General features: G+C 36.4%; 3 protein-coding genes across 28 annotated transcripts; 1 reads left to right on the forward strand and 2 right to left on the reverse strand.

The window, feature by feature from the left end:
- Positions 1 to 275: 275 nt before the first annotated feature.
- On the reverse strand, positions 276 to 9,191 carry LOC107787018 (uncharacterized). 21 transcript variants are annotated; one of them, XR_012704456.1, is made up of 8 exons: positions 8,927 to 9,190; positions 8,717 to 8,811; positions 7,497 to 7,546; positions 7,288 to 7,364; positions 6,171 to 6,218; positions 4,731 to 4,876; positions 1,345 to 1,397; positions 276 to 605 (listed from the first exon to the last, which is right to left on the reverse strand). XR_012704456.1 is itself a non-coding variant. In XM_075242150.1 (8 exons), the coding sequence occupies exons 2-7, from the start codon at positions 8,809 to 8,811 to the stop codon at positions 1,393 to 1,395; spliced, it is 429 nt and encodes a 142-aa protein (XP_075098251.1). In that variant the 5' UTR covers positions 8,927 to 9,190; the 3' UTR covers positions 276 to 605; positions 1,345 to 1,392. The 21 variants fall into 21 exon arrangements, 6 of the variants coding, with proteins under 6 accessions (XP_075098251.1, XP_016464020.1, XP_075098249.1 ...); XM_075242150.1 differs by having other exon boundaries at positions 4,731 to 4,884; XR_012704463.1 differs by lacking the exon at positions 7,497 to 7,546 and having other exon boundaries at positions 4,731 to 4,884; positions 8,927 to 9,191.
- Positions 9,192 to 10,551: 1,360 nt separating this feature from the next.
- On the forward strand, positions 10,552 to 14,153 carry LOC107787019 (uncharacterized). Its single transcript, XM_016608536.2, has 4 exons — positions 10,552 to 10,979; positions 12,055 to 12,152; positions 12,338 to 12,403; positions 13,063 to 14,153. The coding sequence occupies exons 1-4, from the start codon at positions 10,606 to 10,608 to the stop codon at positions 13,971 to 13,973; spliced, it is 1,449 nt and encodes a 482-aa protein (XP_016464022.2). The 5' UTR covers positions 10,552 to 10,605; the 3' UTR covers positions 13,974 to 14,153.
- Positions 14,154 to 14,874: 721 nt separating this feature from the next.
- Positions 14,875 to 21,625, reverse strand: LOC107787021 (uncharacterized). 6 transcript variants are annotated; one of them, XM_075242153.1, is made up of 7 exons: positions 21,479 to 21,625; positions 19,835 to 19,908; positions 19,469 to 19,732; positions 19,336 to 19,388; positions 18,923 to 18,960; positions 15,937 to 16,366; positions 14,875 to 15,371 (listed from the first exon to the last, which is right to left on the reverse strand). In XM_075242153.1, exons 1-7 carry the CDS (start codon positions 21,502 to 21,504, stop codon positions 15,156 to 15,158), a joined length of 1,101 nt encoding a protein of 366 aa, XP_075098254.1. In that variant the 5' UTR covers positions 21,505 to 21,625; the 3' UTR covers positions 14,875 to 15,155. The 6 variants fall into 6 exon arrangements, with proteins under 6 accessions (XP_075098254.1, XP_075098258.1, XP_075098253.1 ...); XM_075242157.1 differs by lacking the exon at positions 21,479 to 21,625 and adding an exon at positions 20,681 to 21,450; XM_075242152.1 differs by having other exon boundaries at positions 19,469 to 19,908.
- Positions 21,626 to 22,739: the final 1,114 nt, after the last annotated feature.

The raw sequence follows: 22,739 nt of genomic DNA on the forward strand, positions 1-22,739 counted from the left end.
GCTGCCATTTATTTGACCCCAAGTGCACTACCTGCGGGCGAGGTCCAGCCAGTTGCAGCGGCTGTGCCAAAGCTCGTACCAGTCGCGACCATTGAGTAGCAGAAGCGGCTACACAGATGGACTATGTCACGCCCCGAACCTGGGGGCGAGACCGGCACCCGGTACCTCACCTAACCTAGCGTACCAAATTGTGACTAAGGGAATCTGAATATATAATGTCATAATTTGGCCATGGGGCCACATTGTAAGCCAATTTGCGAAGTAAAATATAAAACTGAACGGAAACTAGCGCTGACTAAACATTAATATAAAGCTGGGCCGACAAGGCCATCATAACTACTACAACTGATAAACCACCAAAATATACATACTAGGCTTACAAGCCAAACATACTACACTAACTGACAAGATATGTCTACAAGCCTCTACTAATGGATGCATTGTAATCGGAACAGGGCCCCGACCTACCCACAACATATATACATACATACAGAAGATGTACATGAAAACCTAGACCCGATAACTCTGAAGGATGTGGAGCTTACCGATCAGGCTAAACTCTGGAAACACCTACTAAGGATGTCTACCCGTCTGTCTATCTGAACCTGCACACATGAAATGCAGCGTCCCCAGAAAAGGGACGTCAGTACAAAATAATATACCGAGTATATAAGGCAATAACATAATTGAAAGCTGAAACTAAACTGATAATATAATAACTGAAAGTAACTAGGAGTCAAAGATAATATGGAGATATACTTACATGCCGATACTGACTCAACTCCTTCAATATAGTAAGTAAAATAAATGCCTGGCCCTATAAGGCTCGGTACGTGTAACTACTCGGCCATAGTAGGCTCGCTCATAGGCGCTCGGCCATACTAGGCTCTGTATCTCGGCCATCCTGGGCTCGCTCATAGGCGCTCGGCCACAGTAGGCTCGGTATATATAACTTACCATATGATCAGAGGTTGCCCAATAGGGGCCTGCCCACCGATTATAGCTCGATGGTGGTGAAAATACTGTAATACTATATATATATATATATATATATATATATATATATATATATATATATATATATATATATATATATATATATATATATATACACACACACACACACACACACACACACACACACACACACACTCTGCTCTCTTGACTTGAAGAAAATAATACTCAATTGAATATAAAGTCCCGATAAGGAAAAATACTGTAACTTCTGAGACTAGGATAATGTGAATAAATTCAAGAATACGAATTTCTCTTTGTGTTGCGTTATCAAATATATGTAGTTACGGGATCATGTCAAAATGAAGGAAATGTTTAGCATTAACATACCTTATAACAATATTTCCAATTACCAAGTTGAACTCGCCTCTTCTCACCTTAATCTACAACAACGATAATAATACTATCATTAAGTTACGAAGGGTACAACTATAGCACAATGAACGACAAGCTTATTTTGTATTAAAACGGACATCATCTCCCCTATAATCCTTACTTCCTCCAAATTCAAGATAACACCAACACCACCAAAACAACAATAACAACATATATACATTATCTTCCAACCTTATGTATACCACAAAATACTACAAAACAGCCCAACACACCCCAATCTCTTCATACATCAAAATGACCACCGGAGTAGTGTCAAACAACCCGAAAATGTTACGACGAACAACCAGCCCAAAACCCTACATTTATGTGGTGTTTCTCCACACCCTTACTTCTCCAAAACTCCACAAAATAGTAGTAAAACACGCAGCTCAACAACACACAAAAAAGTTCGCTACAAGTGAATAACTCGAACTCACGGCTTCGATCACCATCCTGTGAGTTCTTACAAATATAGAACGACTTACTATGCATTTAAATCAGAAAAAATGGATGAAATAGAGCAGTAAACTTACTTTATTTGTTGAATAACTCAGCTCCTATCTTGGTTCTTCAAACTCTAAGTTTTTACCTCCAATTAGAACTTGAAAGGGAGTGAAAATCAATTGGGGTTTGTGGGAAATTTTGGGAGGATTTTTGCAGAGCTTATGTCTGGTTATTATACCCTATTATCAGTCTAATATATGAAGGAGATAGGCCTTTAAAAATGCCTCTTTGGACGACCCGAAGTGGCCCATATTTGGACGATCCGAACTGACCCATTTTTGGATTCTCGTTTAAGCAAGTAGGTGACAGTATGCGCAGTCTCGTAAAAACGCTCATATCTCTCTACTCCGATATCGTATTGACAAACGATATAATGCGTTAGAAAATAGACTCATAGATATTTAATTTTATGGGTGGAACACCCCATAAATCTAAGTATATTGTGCGAAAATCGCAGTTACATTTGACCCAAAGTTTCAGTAAAACCTATGAACGTAACTTGTGATGACTTTCATCGACTTTTGTTCCACCGCTCGCTTGACTTCAAAACATAACACACAACTATTATACGACTAAAATAACTCATAACATAACCTCCTTATCATGTTAAATATCCTGGTCTCACCCCACAAGTACATGTTATAATATTCTCAACTTGTCGACTTTTGACGAAACATTATTTTCTTCAATTCCTTTAGCTTCTGAACCTTCCAACCCTCTTTGTACTTGTTGTTCATGATCTTCAATATTTGTAACTTCTGAGGTAACATGATTAACTTACTTTATATATTTTCAAAGATGATCTCATTTTTGGTCATACATTAGTTTGCTCACGGAGCACTTTTACATACGAAAATATAGGGTGTAACATTATTTCCCCCTTGGGAACATTCGTCCTCGAATTTTTACTCTTAGAGACTTTGAAAATTTGTTTTTTCCAGAGTCTCCTCCGTACACTAGACTAAAATTAACCTACATGCAGCCAGAAAATATACTACGTATGCCACACATGGCCAATGTCTATAAATAGCAACACTTTGCCTCACACAGTCATAAATTATAAATACTGAAAGTCAAGAAATTAGAGCTTACCTGATGACCTACTAGCCTGAATAGAGTTATGTTGTAGCATCCCATCTCGAGCCATATATTCAGTTTGAAATAGGTGGGGGTATTTAGACTTCATTTCTTCCTCCGTTTCCCACATCATCTCTTCCACATTCTTGCTTCTCCATAAAACCTTCACGGAGGCTACCTCCTTATTTCGTAACTTGCGGATTTGTCGGTCTAGGATGACAACTGGAATTTCCTCATATGACAAGTCCTTCGTAATCTGTACATTATCTGTGGGCACCACTCTAGTAGGATCGCGAATGCACTTCCGTAGCATAGATACGTGAAAAATCGGATGGATTGACTCCAATTCTGAGGGCAATTCTAACTCATAAGCTACTTGGCCTACTCTCTGAATGATCCTATAAGGCCCAATATATCGTGGGCTAAGCTTGCCTTTCTTGCCAAACCTCATTACGCCTTTCATAGGTAATACCTTTAAGAATACCCAGTCATTAACCCCGAACTCTAAGTCTCGTCGTTGCACGTCAGAATATGACTTTTGACGACTCTGAGCTGTCAACAGTCGCTCCCGGATAAGCTTTACTTTCTCTACGGCCTGCTGAACTAGGTATGGCCCATGTAACCCAGATTCTCCAACATCAAACCACCCTATAGGAGATCTACACTTACACCCATGCAAAGCCTCGTACGGAGCCATCTGGATACTGGAGTGGTAACTGTTATTATATGCAAACTCGACAAGAGGTAGATGTTCATCCCAACTTCTTTTAAAATCCAACACACATGCTCGTAACATATCCTCGAGCGTCTGAATTGTGCGCTCGGCTTGTCCATCAGTCTGTGAATGAAAAGTTGTGCTAAGATTCACCTGAGTTCCTAGACCTCTCTGAAATAACCTCCAAAAATGTGCTATAAACTGGGCCCCACGGTAAGATATAATAGATACTGGTACTCCGTGTAGCCGCACTATCTCCTTAATATATAACTTTGCATAATCTTCTGTTGTATATGTAGATATGACCGGTAGGAAATGAGCTAATTTTGTAAGCCTATCGACTATCACCCATATAGAATCGAACTTACGATGAGAACGAGGTAAACCCGTGAAAAAGTCCAAGTTTGTCACGCCCCGAACCTGGGGGCGAGACCGGCACCCGGTGCCTCACCTAACCTAGCGTACCAAATTGTGACTAAGGGAATCTGAACATATAATGTCATAATTTGGCCATGGGGCCACATTGCAAGTCAATTTGCGAAGTAAAATATAAAACTGAATGGAAACTAGCGCTGACTAAACATCAATATAAAGCTAGGCCGACAAGGCCATCATAACTACTACAACTGACAAACTATCAAAATATATATACTAGGCCTACAAGCCAAACATACTACACTAACTGACAGGATATATCTACAAGCCTCTACTAATGGATGTATTGTGATCGGAACAGGACCTCCGACTTACCCATAACATATATACATACATACGGAAGATGTACACGAAAATCTAGACCCGATAACTCTGAAGGACGTGGAGCTTACCGATCAGGCTAAACTCTTGAAACACCTACTGAGGATGTCTACATGTCTATCTATCTGAGCTTGCACGCATGAAATACAGCGTCGCAAGAAAAGGGACGTCAGTACAAAATAATGTACCGAGTATATAAGGCAATAACATAATTGAAAGCTGAAACTGAACTGATAATATAATAACTGAAAGTAACTGGGAGTCAAAGATGATATGGAGATATACTTACCTGCCGATACTGACTCAACTCCTTCAATATAGAAAGTAAAATAAATGTCTGGCCCTATAAGGCTCGGTACGTGCATAGCACGGGCCCAATATTTTGAATTTTGATGTCGTTTTGTTAGTGTATAATCTTGCATCCACATAGTGATCCTAAAAAACTATAAATGATTTAGAATAGACATAAGTTCACAAAGACGGAAGCACAATTCTAACCTTGGAAAATAGTGATAAACATAGAACACTGTATATTGTCTCCCTAGACTTATTGAAACCGAGCAAATATTTCCTTTTCTTCTACTCCCTTTATATACAAAATCAAACTCAAGCTACGTAATCAACCAAATGTATTTGCTCTCCATTTCCTACCCACCATCATATGCTACATAATCAACCAAATGTATTTGCACTATGAACAAAAGAGATAACATAGTTTACTGGAAACATCTACTATTAGGTACTCTTCACATAACTTCTTGTCATGTTCCGAAAAGAGAAATAAGAAGTCAGACATTTTTGAGATAGAAAACATTAACTGATAAACGTCCCATAGCAAGAATTGAAAAATATCATGACATAAAGACATGTGTGTGTGCATATGCATGCGCGTATGTTTGTGTGTGTGTGTGTGAGAGAGAGAGAGAGAGAGCATATACACAAACCAATCTGTAAACAAACTACTCGGAGTAAGAATCGAGTTATGGCCCTTTAGAGTGGAGGGCACAAAGTAAGTTGCCAAGACACTGTTACTACAATCTAAAGATGCATCGGAAATCTAATCTTTTATTAAAACAGTATAGGATCTTCCCATCCTTGAGATTAAACCACTTAAGAATTAACGAAAAATAAATGTGAAGCCTTATGTTTTCTTTGATAAGCTAATGCCGACAACTATATGAAATGCAAATAATGTCCAGAAAAGTTGGTCAATACATTTACTTACCCTCAATTAAAGAAAAAAATACATTAAAATCATATGACTACCAAATAACACAAAAAGTCCATTCGTTATAAAGAACATATAAGGATATGAAGTGAATATATCGATACATTTTTTGTCATTACTGCATAAATAAATATGGACTGATATTAATATTTCTCTTATGTTATTCCAACATTATATTAGTGGGAGCTTTGTCAATATAAAAAATTTTGATTGCTCATCAAGAAAAGGGAAATATAAAAAAGTGATCCACTTTGCTTTTCTCAATTTTTTCAGACTTTAATTCGAAAGTTTCTTCTTTGCTTCACGACATTGATAAAATGATTTATTTATTGTATTTATCACATAAAGTATCAAACTGAAGTTCCATAAGTCAAATATCCAAAGAAAACTGAGTATATGGTTTAATTCAAGTACAAACTCTTCAGGACTATTGCAATATAGCACATTTTTTATATCTAAATATATTCAGTGAGCTGGTAGTGTTCAAGAACCAATACATACCTCGGTCATGGGGTTCTTTTGAATCTCCCTTTGATGAATGATCAGCTTCTACCAGAGTCAACAAACGAAAATAATTTAGAGTTCACGAAATATTGGAGAAGATATAAACAAACATAAAATTTTATTCAAGATATAGTTAGCTCAAGATGGTACTAACTCTATAACTTCCCAATCAAAAGTTAATCAACGAACTTCTAATGCTTGATCAGCCAAGTACCATTGACGATTTTATGTTACTCTGTCTGGAAGAGCACCTTATATTTGAAATGACACTCAACCTAGGTAATATATATATTTTTCTTTCTCAAATTTTTGGTTTGTTACTGTCACCGCTTTTGCATAAACTGTACTTTTTTATAAGTGTATTTGTATATGTAATTTGCAAAGACTTATAAATCAAGGAAACAAACAAAGTTATACCATGTCACAGTTACCAAATATACTCTACAATACTTATGCAAAACTATCCTTGATTCCTTATTTTATTTGTCCTTAATCTTAGTAGATGAATTCATAGAACAGAAAATATCTCATGGTAATAATACAGTGTGCTAAAGAGTTATTGTAATTCAACTCACAAATAAAACTCAATATCTAACAATAGTATAATTTTATGAAGTATTTAATTCCGAAAGATAATACTACTACATGCTATTGTATCAAAAATCACCCTACCTATCTAGCCAAATGAAAATTAAAAAAACTCTTGTAGTCACAAATAATAAGCAACATCAAAGCTAGAACTTTCAGATATGAATATAAAACCTCCTCGATCACTAGTTATTTCATGCATTAGAATACTATCTTTTCTAAAAAGGAGAAAAGTTTTTGCATGCTAGATTTAGTCACCATACGTTCCATAATATTAAAAGAATATAGCTGATCATTAAACTTGTAAGTACAATATGAAAGCGATAAAATATATTAAAAGCACAAAAGTAAGCACACCAGTTGATTCAAGTAACTGAATGCGGAGAGAGCTAGGCCTTACCATCAATAATCATAATGATAATCATAAACATGGAGAAAATAACTTATACCCAAAAAAGAAGTGGAGAACAACATGTTGAGGCCTTGAGGGATAGAAAGAAGTGTACCAAGATACATAGTTCACAACCTTTGACACTTGAAGTGATGGAGGAGGACCTTTGAGTACGCTTTCATGACCTTGAAAATAATCCTTTTTGGGGTTTTCTATAATAGTTTTAATTTACAAAAGTTAAAGTAATCATCATGGAAGAATGTTTTTTTATACATACTATATGTATGTAAAAGCATAGTGCATGTAGGAACGCAATAATATTTTCCATTGATAAATACACAAACCTGATAACCCATGTGCATTCGTGTGCTGAACTAACAAGAGAACAAACCAACTATCAAAAAGTAACCAAGTGAACCAGTCAGCCAAGTATCCAAGATGGCAAGATCAATCTGTCACTTGTACTTTCGGTCAAAATATCTAAACAAAATATAGACTTAAAAAATATTCCAATGAAATTGCATAAAAGTGGAAAACAAAAAAAAAAAAAGAATGGGTGAAGATAGCATATGCTGATTTAGTACCTAACTACATGAACACATCAACTGATAATAAGACCATTTAAGCTTAAGACAAACAACTATAATTTATTGTTGAATACACATTATATTAGCAAATGCCAACAAACCGAGAATAAAAAGTAAAATAAATAAATTAAGCTACATCCTTGGCTCAGATCTCCTCTCATACATCCCCCCCCCCCGATCTGTTTCTCAAAGTTGTTGCATAATGTTGCAAGTTCATACAATCTCTATCAATCCTCAGTACTCTACTACTTACACTATGTTTGGATCATTGTTACCCATCGTCTTATAATGTATTGTATTGTACTGTACTATATTGTATTGTATCGTTTTATGGATATAACGTTTGAATAGATTATATCGTTTGTTGTTGTTATTTAATATTTTTGTTGTTGATTTGACTGTATCGTACAGTATTGTAACTTCCTTTAAAATCCCACTAACAATAATGAGTCATCATATAAAGCAATCCCATTACATGCCCTTTAAAATACCTTCCTTATTCCTTAAATTCTTAGCCAGATAAACGAATTTAAATTCAAACAAACAGATGTTGCTCGAACACAACTTCTAAGAAGAGTTCCCAAATGATCTTAAGCCTTATTAACCCTTCATAAGACATGAAATGATGAATAACATCTGTCAATAAAAATTCACATGCACAAATTTTTTTCTATAGTTATTCGACTTAATTTATCCAATTTATGTCAATCTCAACCCATACACCAATTTTAGTGCTTTAATAAAATTGGGTTATCATGAGTTCCAATTTTTCTTTCCCTCGGCTATGGAGAGTGATGGGTGTGCAAAGAGGCAGTTATGAAGAACCTGGAAACATAATCGCGATTCACAATTCATGAAAATATAAAATATACAAAAAGAAAGAAAAAAGGGCAAAGAAACGGAAGAACAACATGCATTAGGAGTAAAACTAAATATTCCTTTCGTTTTTAAGTCAGCAGAATAATAAATGTCAATACCGTAAGAAGAAGAGATAGAGGCGAATCAGCGAGAAGAAGGCAACAACAATGAAATTGGACGGAGAATAACCCTTAAAATAGTGATTCCTCATCATCTGGTTGGAAAACACGCAATTCAAGGAAAATCATCCATGAAATTGAAAATAGTTAAACAGATCAAAAAGAAACAAAGAAAGAAAGAGATGAGAGCAAAGATTGAGAGAATGATACCTGAAATTTAATAGATAAATAAGAAGATGAAAAGAATTATTGTTGAAAGTTTGAAGAAAGAGAACTGAAGTACTCCTCCGATGTGTTGGAACAGAAGAGATGGAAGTCGGAAGATGTTTCTATGGAGGATGAGGAATAAAAAAAAGGTCGAAAGAGATGGAGTTAGATACAAGAACTTTTTCCTTTGAGAAAAATGACAATTTTGCCCCGTGGTCGACCATCTCTCCTTTTCTATATAACAGAAATAGAAATTTTAGGCCTATACAGGGAATCATTTAGCTCTCTAAGCCCACTCGGAACCCATGTACGTTCTCAATTCTCAACTCAATGTGTCATGAGGTAAAAGTTCAAAAATAACCATTTTCTGAACTTATAATTGAAAAATAACCACAAATCCAAAAGTCATTAAGAAGTTCAAAAGTATCCAGGACGAAATCCAATACTATGCTATGTAATTTCACTGTTTGAATTCATGACACTATATGAATTTCAAAAGTGATGACAATATAATGGATTTTTTTGTTTGTTTAAGTTCGACATTGTATGAAGCTATCATGGTGTTTCGTAATAAAAGTGATATTTAGTATCCTGGACGAAATCCAATACTATGCTATGTAATTTCACTGTTTGAATTCATGACACTATATGAATTTCAAAAGTGATGACAATATAATGGATTTTTTTGTTTGTTTAAGTTCGACATTGTATGAAGCTATCATGGTGTTTCGTAATAAAAGTGATATTTAGTATCCTGGACGAAATCCAATACTATGCTATGTAATTTCACTGTTTGAATTCATGACACTATATGAATTTCAAAAGTGATGACAATATAATGGATTTTTTTGTTTGTTTAAGTTCGACATTGTATGAAGCTGTCATGGTGTTTCGTAATAAAAGTGATATTTTTCTACGAACGCTGAAAACACTAATTATTTTTCAAAATCTACCCGAAAAGTGACTAGCATGTACATTTTTTTTACCGTGTCCTGAGCATGTTTGAATCACTATCCAGGCCTTTAGCAGACATACATTGAATTAGGATATTGATGATTTTATGAAGGCTATGCCATTTTACAGTTAAGCTGATTCTGGATTTTACTACTTGCTGTGATTATTTTGGGACAATATCTAATGTACCCTTCGACAGTGTTAATTTTCAATGAATTAAACGAAGAGAAACACAAATTATCAAACAAAAAAGAAGAAGGAACAAAAGTAAAAAGTTGCAAGGGAAGTGCACAAGCAATCATTCTTAGAGCTGCTATTTAGTAATTAGCCAATATTTATTTTGTCCTGAAAATTTAAAGTAAAAATCTTAATTTCAGGCAAATTTAGGACACTTTTATCCTGAAAAATTGAATTAAAAAATAAAATTCATAAAATATTGACTAATTCCTAAATAACAGACCTTTAAAGTGGCTACTTGGTGTCATTTCTACCAAAGTTGTGAGACTGGAATATAGGTACTATTTCCAAAAGAAAAGAGTTCCTTATCAAAAGTTCGAGGATGTACTTCACACATTTTGAAACATTAGGGACCAAACCAAACTATAGGGAACAACTTGAGAGGCGTAATTTTCACGTCATTTTCGTTCGCACTTTCTATTAAAACCCGATAAACCCTCCCAACTCATCAGTCTTTCTTCCTCTCGACAGAGCTAGGGTTTTGTATCAAAATGGCGACTCGCTATCTGACTCGTTCTCTACTCACTGCCTTCACTCGCTCATACAATTCTATTGCACCGCCGAGCTCATTATCTGCTTTCTCTCTCCTCCGCCTGCGACCTCTTATCGCCGTCGCCGCCAATCTAAAAAACGCCTCTCCGCCGCCGACGCCTTTTGCTGTTCGAGGGTTTGCCACTCGACAGACGTCATCGTCTCTCAATGACCCGAACCCTAACTGGTCGAATCGACCCCCGAAGGAGACGATTTTGCTTGACGGTTGTGACTTTGAACACTGGCTTGTTGTGATGGAGAAGCCCGAAGGTGATCCCACTAGGGATGAGATTATTGATAGTTACATCAAAACTCTTGCTACTATTGTTGGAAGGTTTGACTCAGTCCTCTGCTTTTAGTTTCTTCTCCTTTTTTTATGAGCCAACAATTTATAATTGTTAGGAGTACTATTCTATTTTTTATTTTTTTTGATGAAGTAATTTGTTTATTGATGGCATCAAGAAGATGCAGTAGTACAAAAGATAATACAGCAAAAAGAACTAAGTCAGCTCTAAAATAATTCTATTATTTTAGCTTCTGTCAATTTTTTACTTGTTATATTATGTGCTGTTACGCTTACTTGTTAGTGTAGTTGCTAAACCAGCCCAGTTTCGTTTATGTGCTACCTTTAGTTCAATGATAAAATGGGTCAGATTCTATAGAATCAAACCTATGGGCTTAAGGAATAATATTAAAAAGAGAGGACAGTCTTATTAAATTAATACTTATGAAGTAGAAGAACCAGATATCATTAATATATAAAATGAATGTGCGACTCCCAAGCAGACATGCCCTCATCCTAATAGTTTTTTCGAAATAAAGCATTTCTACCAAAACAAGGATAACTTACAGAATGTATCTTCGTGTCACAAATTTTACTCCATGTCATATGCTTGGTGGATAATGCTTTATAAAAATATGACATTTTCTAACAAACGAGGGAAATAACTTCCGTGATAGTCATTTTCCTTTCAGGATATCCCAAATTCTATGCCATATCTCTTTGTTTCAATCAACACTTGGACATCATTGTTAACTTTTAATACTCGAAAGTGAACACCACAACTTTATCCTTGTACTAAATATTACTCCTTCGGGGACTATCCATGTTACCTAATCTTATATCCAACAAGGTTATTCCATGTGAATATTTTCCTCCATACCTAATACACCAAAACAACCTAGTTTAGTTGAACTCAGTTGTGATAAATAGCTTGATGAGAAATAGAATAGGAGGAGGAAAAGGGAACTTCCTTGCGGTTATACTTCTATTTGGAAATGTGTGCCTTGCGTGTGAAGTGTGAACCGGTGTTGTCTTGCTCTAATAGTACTAGAGAAGTGTTTGGCATGTTAAGTAGCTGGAAAGAATGATTAGTTTATTTCTATGGATGGTTTTGTATTAATTGCAGCGAGGAAGAAGCAAGGATGAAGATATATTCTGTCTCAACCAGGCATTACTATGCTTTTGGTGCCCTTGTATCGGAAGAACTTTCGTACAAACTAAAAGGTAATGCAGTTGTTGATGTGGTCTCTCTCTCTCTCTCTCTCTCTCTCTCTCTCTCTCTCTCTCTCTCTCTCTCTCACACACACTCTCTCTCACACAAACACACACATTTTTTGGTATTTTGTGATGGTGTATGAAAGGTAAAGATGTGGAAGCTCTAATCACTTATTCCTTCCATTCATGTGCAGAGCTGCCCAGGGTTCGTTGGGTGCTTCCTGATTCCTATCTGGATGTTAGAAATAAAGATTACGGAGGTAGGCAGTTCCATGTTTTTCAATGCTATCATCTTTCTGTGTCACCGCTAGCGTAGCTTTTTCAGGCTACATGAATGTTATCTTTGATTGTCACACTTGGTATGATATTAGGATAGGTTTTCAATTTTTTACTTGTAGTATCTGTTATGTGGATGAATAGTAATAGTCTGTTGCTTCTAGGCTTTAGAGAGCTTCTTTTTTCATTTCATTCTTCTGCCAATTAGCTTCATTTAGAAAAGAGATAAAAACATCATGTATTTAAAAAGTTAGGATTGGATGTTTGATTCAACTCACTAATTTCGTTTGTGATGTGATCGACACATGGGCGTATAACATTCAGGCCATTAAACTTGGATAAGTTTTGCAGTATTTGTTTCAAAATGAAAAGCAAACAAAAAAAAACCTAGGTTATGTTTCTTGGTATATGTTTTCTCACAGCTTACAGAAAAGCTGGAGAAAAGTTGGAGATCATCTGCTATAAATTTAATGAATCGCCCCCTTTTTCTCCAACGACAGGCATTACTGTGGCATGTGGCTGCAGATGTTTGCAACTTCAACTAGAGTTGTTTTACATGTCTATCTTCTTGCTTAGGTCATGTGTACCAGCTATTCCACTTCAGTGCTTTTTGCTAATATTAGACCACTGTAATGTGTTGCAGGGGAACCTTTTATCAATGGGCAGGCTGTACCTTATGACCCTAAGTACCATGAGGAGTGGGTGAGAAACAATGCTCGTGCTAATGAGAGAAACAGGCGAAATGACCGACCTCGTAATTTTGATAGATCCAGAAACTTTGAGAGAAGAAGAGACATGCAGACTTACCAAAACAGTCAGAACCCTGGATCCAACATGCCACCAGGGGGGCCTCCCAACATGAGGAATCCACCGCCTCCCAACATGGGCGGGATGCAGCAACTTAACATGGGAGGTCCACCCAACATGGGCGGGACGACGCAGCAACCTAACATGGGAGGTCCACCCAACATGGGCGGGATGCAGCAACCTAACATGGGAGGTCCACCCAACATGGGCGGGATGCAACAGCCGGGCATGGGCGGGATAAACCAGCAGGGCATGGGAGGTCCTCCCAACATGGGCAGGATGCACCAGCCGGGCATGGGAGGTCCACCCAACATGGGCGGGATGCAACAGCCGGGCATGGGAGGTCCACCCAACATGGGCGGGATGCACCAGCAGGGCATGGGAGGTCCTCCCAACATGGGCGGGATGCACCAGCAGGGCATGGGAGGGCCGCCCAACCCAGGCGGGATGCACCAGCCGGGTATGGGAAGGCCACCCCATGGGGGCGGGATGCAGCAGCCAAACATGCCTCCCAACACAGGAGGTGTACCACCAGCAAACATGGGTGGAGGGCCTACCCATAACTATGGAGGAGTGCCAAACAATGGACCCAATTTCCAATACAACAGCGGATCAAACAGTGGAGGCACACCTTACCCAACAGGTCCAGGACCAAACCAGAGCTACTCTCCTAATCCATCTGATGGAAACTCTTATCAGAATCAAAACTTGCCTGGAAGAGATATGCCCCCTCCAAATTACCGATAAGCAGATGTAGATAATAAGTATGAAGTTCTTAATGCTAGGGTTTTATTTTGCGAAGTAGTGTACCATCTTATGTTTTGGTAGCATGATTTCATCATAATGGTTGGAAATGCAAATGATTACATATTGAGTGCTGTACTAAAAATAATTCATATTTATTTAAGTGCCATCACCTTATTAGAATTGCTGTATTCACTTCATTGTGCCTTTTCAGCCTGCCAGGGCCTCCATGCTATACAAGCCTTTAACTCTCAAGGCTTAATTGCAGATAGAATGTGCTCTGTCAATGTAAAGTATCTAATAACAATAACTCTTCTAGGTATGAGCGATTTTCTGCTCAATAGAAGCTACATTACCATTCAAGATTAAGAACAGTGGTTAATACTAGTCTAATGGTGACAATAGTTACTCGTTTAAGAAGCTATTTCTTAATAGAGCATAAGATTAGGTTCCAATTTCCTTTTAAAGCTCCAAATATAGATTCACAGCCGTGGAAATATGAGGTTTTCAATTGTCACAATAAACAATGGTCCTTTGCATAATATTCTCTATTTAGGAAGTGATACTAACATAGCCAGGCAGATCACTATCATTTCTTAGTTGAACTTTGAGCAGGCACGACAGAAGACTACTGAAATTGTAACACTAGGGAATAAACTAATTTCAACTCAAACAAATCCATCAGGAGATGTATAGCTGAGTTCCAATCCAATTTTTATGCAACTTGAAGGTCAGAGATGGACAGCTCGATGCCTTCACGTTTTTCTCTTTTCCCTTTTTCCCCGACACTAAACCTGAAATCGCAGATTCTGACGTCAGAGTTCTCTCCAAGCGATGTGGGATAGTGCCATAAGGTCGTATATTGATTATTGAAACGGTAATGTAAAACCAAGGGATGTAAAGATAGGATGAGAGAGAAAATTAAGTATAACTAATCTTTCCAAACATAGACAAAGGGTCACAAAACTCGGAACAAATCGCATATCTGCAACATAAGTTGTTTTCTATTCAGTTGTTCCTATTACAATCAGTAGTCACTCCTGAGTTTTATGCTTAGAGAAAAGGAGGTCCACAAGCTACAAAAGATATAGTTTTCCTGAAAAAATGAAGTAAAACACTATATTTGTGAATGATTTGAGAAAGTAGTTTTTTGGTTCATTCTGAATCCACTGGTAAACTGCAGAATTAGGCCTCTGCTGATATTTCAACGGATCCAGAGGATGCAATACTAAAGGCTTTTCCATTCACAACCTCTGTTCTCTTTTTGGCAACACGAATCTGATCTGCAAGTGAAACTGTATTTTGTATTTGTGCTCTCTTTATGAACCCTACATCAAGTCTTTCCCAAGCTCGCCGATGTTCTCTGCAAACCTGACTGAGTGTGGACTTCTTCTTCTGAATCTGTGAACATACAGGAGATGGTCAGTTAAACACAAACAACGCACCAACATGCCAACTTTTTAGCTGCAGAAGAAGCTGTGAACATACAGGATATGACATCAGTTATGAAACACAAATAATGCACCAACATCGCAACTTTTTAGCCGCACTCACATGTGGAATGGAATTCGTTTCAGATTATATTCCATTTCAGTGCTAACTTGTGCATGATAAAAAGTTCAGCAAAAAGTTCAAACTTTGATGTTTGAGAGAATATAATCTGTGACTTTATTTTAGCAGACACGGTAATTTCTTGGAATAGCCAAAGCAATAGCAATTAATTTGGAGTAGCCAGCAAACAAAATAGAAGGGTATTTCAAAATTTTCTGAAATATGAATTTGTCAAAAGTTCGGGAGAAGCCATGGCACTCCTACACCACTTGGGTCCGCCCGTAGTTATCTCCATAATTAGGCCCAGTTAAATGATCTGTAATATGTTATCTTCTAAAAATGAAAGTTGGCAAAAATTGATTTACGTGAGTAAACCATATTCAAGTGTTCAAGCAAGGTTTTGTTGAGTTTTGACCTTCACTAATTTAGCCTTGAGTTTCAATTCTTCAGCAACAGCTAGCTCTTCTTTCTCTTGCTTTGACCGTCTCCTCGGTCTGTTTATTTTTCCTCCAACTTTTTGTTTTTCTTCTCGTTCTTTTCTCCTTTGAGCTAGTCTCTGCATCTTTTCTGTCTTTCTCTGTGCTGCTCTCTCAGCTCGTATGCGTGCCATTTCTTTTGCCTTAGCCTTTTCTGCAGCCGACTGAAGCTGTTCGAGAGCTATCTCTCTTTTAATCTTGTCATAGCTGTCCCATTCTAGTTCTTCTTGGTCACTCCCACCTGCCTTAGCAGCATTTGCAATGCTTTCAGCCCATGACTGAAAGAATTTCTCTCTTGACCTTTTCCATTTTAAGCGTTCCCCCCACAGTTTTCTCAGAGATGTGCGTATTCTTATCTTGGTCTGATTGCTGCAAAAGAGAGTTATTATTGACTTCCAGATTTAAGTTAAAAAAGTTAAATTTGCAAGTTATCCTTTGTGGTGAACTATTATTCGTGCTGCAGTTATAGTGATGTCAAACAATTCCTACCATTCAATATTAGAGTAAAGAGAATGATTTCTGGCAATACTAGTAACTTTCACAAAGAAGATCATGACACCTCACACTAGTATGGGTCAGGAAGAGACCCTCTACTGAAGAACTTCTAAAATTTCAAAACAGGGAGTCAAAAGTGCCTAAAATACATTTTTTTATTGGTAAAAGTGCCTAAAAGAAATTTAAAAAGGGAGCGGACTACTGTTTGGTAACTGATTACAAAGCCACCACGCAACCTATGCATAGTATGAACGTGAAAATATGAAATAGCCATCATCTAAATTCTAATGCTCACTTTATTTGCAATTTATACGGCTTAGCAGGAGCATGTATTCCTAGCTGATCAATTATGTCTAGTTGTATACACAGTTATCTGAAACAGGGTGCAAGTCTACTGAAATTTTGCCTCATGGACTTAAAGGGAGTTTTAAAAGTCTAATATCCTGCTATTCTCTGTCAAGCTCTCTTATCTTGCTTCAAGCCTACTCATTCTGTCGTTTCTTGGTGGAAATATACATGCTTGTGCGCTTTGATTTGCGTGCTACAGAAGAATTTCCAGTTTTCACTGTAGGTGGATTATGAAGTGGGAGTAGCTAAGCCTGCTGATCGTACTTTTTGTGATTATAACATAGCAAGGATGGCAATGGGGCAGAGCTTGGGCAGGGCGGGGCAGGGCAAACTCTAAACGGGGCGGGGCAGGGGAACTTTAAAATGGGGCGGGGCAGGGTACGGTAAAACTTAAATTTTGAAGAACTTTAATGGGGCAGGGCAGGTTTGGGTTTGGTTTGCCGGCTAAAATCGGGCCATTAACCGCAAGATGCCTGAGTATAGCATATATAGGCTATTACCTATTCAGCCAATAATCAATACAAAAAGGATGATCAATCACAGCCCAGTACAGGTTTTCTGCTTTATTACCTAAGTTTTGATTTAATCATTTTCTGATTAGTAATAATTGCCTTTTGATTTGTGTTCTTTGGAAAATTCAATTGAAAACTGATCAAAAATTGAATTATTTGGCCTAAAGATTGGATTTTTATCATTGCATGCATCTAAAGATTTGATTTTTATTTTCTTGATCTTTATTTCCTGCTATGCATGTTATTGAAAGTATTGATTTTTTCTTGATTTTTTAGAAAAAAATTGAATTGTTGATGGGTCATGTGGGGGTGCTGTTTTTATTTGATAGTCTAATTTTTCTGAATCATGGTGTTTTTCTAGGAAGTCTCTAGTGTACCGGCAATTGTAGACATCATCTTTTAGATCAAGGGGTGTTACCGTGGATCAATTAAGTGGTCTCACATGATGGTTAATATATACTATGTTATAATCGAAATCTTAATAACATGGGTTTGGAATTTAGTTTTTTCCTTTCTTTCATTAGCAATGTAAAACTAAGAGGCTGATTAATCTGGAGGCCATCCAATCCGGACTACAAAATTTGAATTGTCTAAGGGCACACTAATTTAGAATAAAATAAAAAGTTAAAAGAAAAAGATAGAGCACTGCAAAGTGGGATAGGAAAAAAAATTCAAATGGGGCAGGGCGGGGCAGGGCTTAATGGGGCGGGGCGGGGAAAAATTTTCAAAAAATGCTAAATGGGGCAGGTCAAAATCTTAGAGCGTCAAGGCTAGCCCTGCCCTACCCCATTTGCCATTCCTATAAACAGAGACTATTTATCACCTTTTCTTCGTTTGCCCCTGCTACAATGACGACTTGCAGCAGATGCTGCAGCTATGTGATGCATAGAGAGCCTCTGAAAAACTACCGCGCAGTCTATTCATCAAGAAAAAGGGGAAAAAACCTATCATGCAGTCTGTGTCTATCATATCTGGTCAGAAATGACACAAGAGCCCAGCTGAAATTGTTTGAATAGTTGTATCATTAGCAATGAAAGTAACTGTGGCTGGTCGGAAGCACATGCAGAAGCAAGAAGAACAAGGAGCGATCAGTTGGAACTTTAAGCAAAATATATTTGCTCAATATAGTGGTTTCAATGTTATCTTTCTTTGCCAAGGGTATGCAGTAGTATCTTCAGCTTGAACTTATAAAGAGAGAGAGAGAGAGAGAGTCTTATGAAAGCTGACACATACCACACAAAGACATGCAAACACGTATATTCATTGACTTAAGTTAGTCGCCCCCTGCTAGGCTGTTATAGTTCCTCAAGATTGTCCAAAATCCTGAAATTCAAGCTATAACTAACCTAACTCTTGCACGCTTAAACAAAGCAGTGAATGTTATTTATTCCTTAGCAAAGTAAACGTGACCTCATACTTTGAGCCTTTACTTTCATTACACCTACCAAAAATCATAAACATTTCAGAGCATCGGTAACAGACTTGAATGTTTTATATCAAGATGCAATGAAGTATAACTACAGAAGTGTGTACAGCTTCCAATTATAATAAAGATGAGATGGAGAAGTACCTAAGAGCGCGTGGACATTCAGACATCTTTAGTCTAACCTGAAAATAGATAAAATGTATTTCAGGAAAAGAAAATGATATCGCTATACATGTATGTATAAATGTATGCATATGTACCATATAGTCAGTACACTATCATGCTACCATTGTGATTCTCTATGCAGCAGAACCAATGGTTTGAGGTAACAACAAAAAATGGAAAAAAGTAAAGGAGTAGTGGATGATATTGTGGTCTTTCATTTGCATGTATAAACTCCAAAGCAGAACCAAAAGTAAAAACATTTGGAGATGTAGAATATATGTGAATTAAATAAACTAAATATTTTTCTTTATTCGAAAAAGACTACATGTTTTACACCTATTTCAGAAGTAAATGAAGGACATATCATACAATTGATTCTTACATGACTTCACCTTGGGATCACTCAGAGCTTCTTTGGTTCTCTGTCTGATCTTTTCACGAGTCTCTGCAAGGTGCTGCAGAGTAGTTAAACTACACAAATATATGTAGTAGAAACTAACATATCATCCTCCATATAAAACCTACCTGGACTGTGTTTTCTGCCTTTGTTCCATGGCACTTTTCCTCTGTTTGCTAATCCAATCTTTCTTCTTCTTTCTGCTTCCTTTTCCTTACTATCCTCGCAGTGAAAACCCTTGTCTGTGTTGGAATAATCCTTTTCTCGAAAGTCTTCAGCCAAAACTTGCTCCTTGTACATATCAGCCCTTTGTTTTCTTGCATTACACCTCATTAACTGCAACACCTCCGCCGGACCATTTCTAGCATAGAACAATTTACACAAGTCTTCTCCTTTGGATGAAACAGAAAAGACAGATGATAGGGAGTTGTTCTGAACCACAGATGCATGACAAATTGACTTTGATATGCTCAGTCTACTTCGTGTACACTCACCGACGCAAACCGAAGTTGGGGAGAGAAAAGTGCTATGCGTAGTATTGATAGGAAGGTGAGAAGGAGATAATTTCCTGAGGAATAAACAAATGTATAAATCAGAGCTGCTTCCATTTGATAAATAGCATTAATTAGGCAACATGCAACGAAAGGTTAAGTCTCCTAGTGTGAAGCCAAAAGAAAAATACATCCACTGTCCATTTCTTATTAAACAACATTATTACTATCAAGGTAACAAAGCAACCAAAGGTTAAGTCTCCTAGTGTGAAGCCAAAAGAACAATACATCCGCTGTCCATTTCTTGTTAAACAACATTATTACTATCAAGGTAAGATATCACCTCTTGAACATAATGTTATACAAGAGTCTTGTGGTGTCTACTAAAACATAGGAAGTTAGGCTCCAAATGAATTGTCTTACCTTCTGACTTCTGAGGGGAAAAGCAGAACATGTACCAAATGATAAATTGAGTAATCAGTTAAGCAATTATTAAAACTGATGGAGGACTAAACATTTATTAAAATAACACTCATGCAGAACACAAATGATCAGAATATGAATCATAATGGGAAAAAAAGATAGGGAAAAGAGAAACAACGATACAGGTCGGCTCAGAATTTCAGATACATGAAACAAAAGCAAAAACTGATGAATGCAAAATTGACGCCTTGGTATTAGAAAGGGCCATTGGGAGATATCACCATTAGTGGAAAATTTCTTATGCTCAAGTAATTTACCAAGTGCCTCATTCTCCTAATTCACGAGAAAAAACGTGGTGTCATTCATTTACAATTTACAAATGAGTTCAACTGTATAAAGTCCAGATAGAATAATTGAGGTGCTTACCGAATAAGATTTTAGCTGAAATGGCTCAATGAAAGAACCAAGTTAGTCAAGTCACCCTATTCGTCCAAATGATAGCTAAACAAAAGCAGTAGCCGAGACATACCTCCCGCTAAAGAACACTATTGACAATGGTGGGTCCGGGAGGCCCTAAGAAAGCGATAGAGCAAGAAAGAAAGAAAAGATCAAAACATCAAGGGCCGCACGCAAAAGAAGAGAGAGGACAGCCAGAATTGTATTGAGGCCGCCGCAGCAAATATCAACAAGTAATTTAAGGTTTTACACCAAATCACCAAGAATTTCAAATTTACACTTCCAAATACCTAATGCCATGCCTGTCCCTCAGCAATCTATTTCCAGGGTGGGTTTAAAGACTAATTTTCTCAGCAAATGGTCAAGGAATATTGTGTACATTGATAAATAGGGTTAAGCTCCTTCAATGTGGTCACATTGCTCAAATTTGTGGACACTAACACGTCTCATATATGAACATAAAATAAATGTAAAATAAGGTCGACAAAGTATTCGATAAAATGCAAAACCGAACCCAATCCACAAAAAAATATCAAAATTTTCACTAGCAAAAACAAATGAAACCGATATAATGCCATTACACCGGTAGGGATATTAACTAAATTATGAAACAAAAAGAAAAACAGAAAGCATTAGCTATTGTTCAAATTACGGAGACGGCGTTTCTGAATTTGCTCCCAAATTGCAGTCAGATTTTTTGCAGAGCCAAGAGGAATAATAAGGCAGAAATCCAAATTCAAACGTACAGAGAGAGTGTGAGAGCTTTACATGGGGGAGAAGATGGAGAGACGCATTCACCATACGTTTGTGATAAAGTGTTACCTGCTCGCTGCACTACTCCTATTTGACTGTATATTCCTCGGTTAATAAATTTAAAAATATGACATTTTTCACCAAAGTCTTAAGTAAATAAATAAAATCATTATGACCGAAAATTATTTTTTTATTTTAAGGCTAATAAATAATAACCCAATTAAAATAAGAATGCCCAACCCAATACTCACATATATAAATTCAAATAATACTAAAAGTTATTCATCCCCTCTCTCTCTCTCTCTCTCTCTCTCTCTCTCTCTCTCTCTCTCTCTCTCTCTCTATATATATATATATATATATATATATATATATATATATATATATATATATATATAAATGATTTGAATTATTTTATAAATAATATTATATTTCTTTCTTTGGAGTATTTTACATGAGATTCTAACAATAAAAAAAGAAAGAAATAAAATGTATGGATAATCAGAGAGCTCTTGAAACAATAACGCTATCTATTTGAATGAAAATCTTGAAAATAAAAATAAAAATACAAGTATTGTATATTTTCGGAGAATGATTCACTTTTGGTATTATTAAGTTATTTATACGGATATTAGTTTGGATCAGGTCGGGTTGGGTCATTCATATTTTAATTGAATTAGTATTTATTAAAATCAAAATAAAAATTTAAAAACGTGGAATAAGAAAACACTATTGGAAAGTTGTGTTTATTGGTCATTATGATTTTTGTGTGAGTTAGTGGAAGTTTTATGATTTTTGTGTGATAAAATATAGTTATATGACTTTAGTAAATAAAAAATCATAGTTATATGACCATTTATGAAATTTACCCTATATTTCGTCTATTTTGTTCCGAGATAAATATAATCTTGGCCCATGGTTAATTTGGTGTACTAATTTTTTGAAAACTCTTGATTCTTGACCAAGTTTGTTTTTATTTTGAACAAATAGTCGGCTAATGTATAATATTTTTATAATCTATGCATAATCATGTATAATTATTGTATAATTTATGTATATTGACTAAAAAAGTAAATAATGAATTTAACCGATTATTTGTGTAAAGATCTCTTTTACTTTGTTTACCCGAAAAACGGATAGAATTGAATTTAAACGTAGTTCTAAGGATACGTAGTATAACTTGGCACAAATCGAAAAAATAAGTAAAAATATATTGAATATTGATCGTAAAAAAGGAATGAAATACAAACCAAACTGAATAGGAAACGATTTATGA

Source organism: Nicotiana tabacum, chromosome 21, assembly GCF_000715075.1.
Source record: "Nicotiana tabacum cultivar K326 chromosome 21, ASM71507v2, whole genome shotgun sequence".
NCBI lineage: Eukaryota > Viridiplantae > Streptophyta > Magnoliopsida > Solanales > Solanaceae > Nicotiana > Nicotiana tabacum.

What these genes read in the sequence shown, in the direction of transcription:
- LOC107787018 (XM_075242148.1), bottom strand. Translation starts at nt 8,811, where the DNA reads ATGATGAGGAATCACTATTTTAAGGGTTATTCTCCGTCCAATTTCATT. An exon ending in GAATGCACATGGGTTATCAG is followed by an intron (nt 7,365 to 7,496) that starts GTTTGTGTATTT and finishes AAACTATTATAG; the next exon opens with AAAACCCCAAAAAGGATTAT. An exon ending in CATCACTTCAAGTGTCAAAG is followed by an intron (nt 6,219 to 7,287) that starts GTTGTGAACTAT and finishes TGACTCTGGTAG; the next exon opens with AAGCTGATCATTCATCAAAG.
- LOC107787019 (XM_016608536.2), top strand. Translation starts at nt 10,606, where the DNA reads ATGGCGACTCGCTATCTGACTCGTTCTCTACTCACTGCCTTCACTCGC. An exon ending in ACTTTCGTACAAACTAAAAG is followed by an intron (nt 12,153 to 12,337) that starts GTAATGCAGTTG and finishes ATTCATGTGCAG; the next exon opens with AGCTGCCCAGGGTTCGTTGG. An exon ending in TAGAAATAAAGATTACGGAG is followed by an intron (nt 12,404 to 13,062) that starts GTAGGCAGTTCC and finishes AATGTGTTGCAG; the next exon opens with GGGAACCTTTTATCAATGGG.
- LOC107787021 (XM_075242152.1), bottom strand. Translation starts at nt 21,504, where the DNA reads ATGCGTCTCTCCATCTTCTCCCCCAT. An exon ending in AAGCTCTGAGTGATCCCAAG is followed by an intron (nt 18,961 to 19,335) that starts GTGAAGTCATGT and finishes ATCTATTTTCAG; the next exon opens with GTTAGACTAAAGATGTCTGA. An exon ending in GAATGTCCACGCGCTCTTAG is followed by an intron (nt 16,367 to 18,922) that starts GTACTTCTCCAT and finishes TCTCTTTTGCAG; the next exon opens with CAATCAGACCAAGATAAGAA.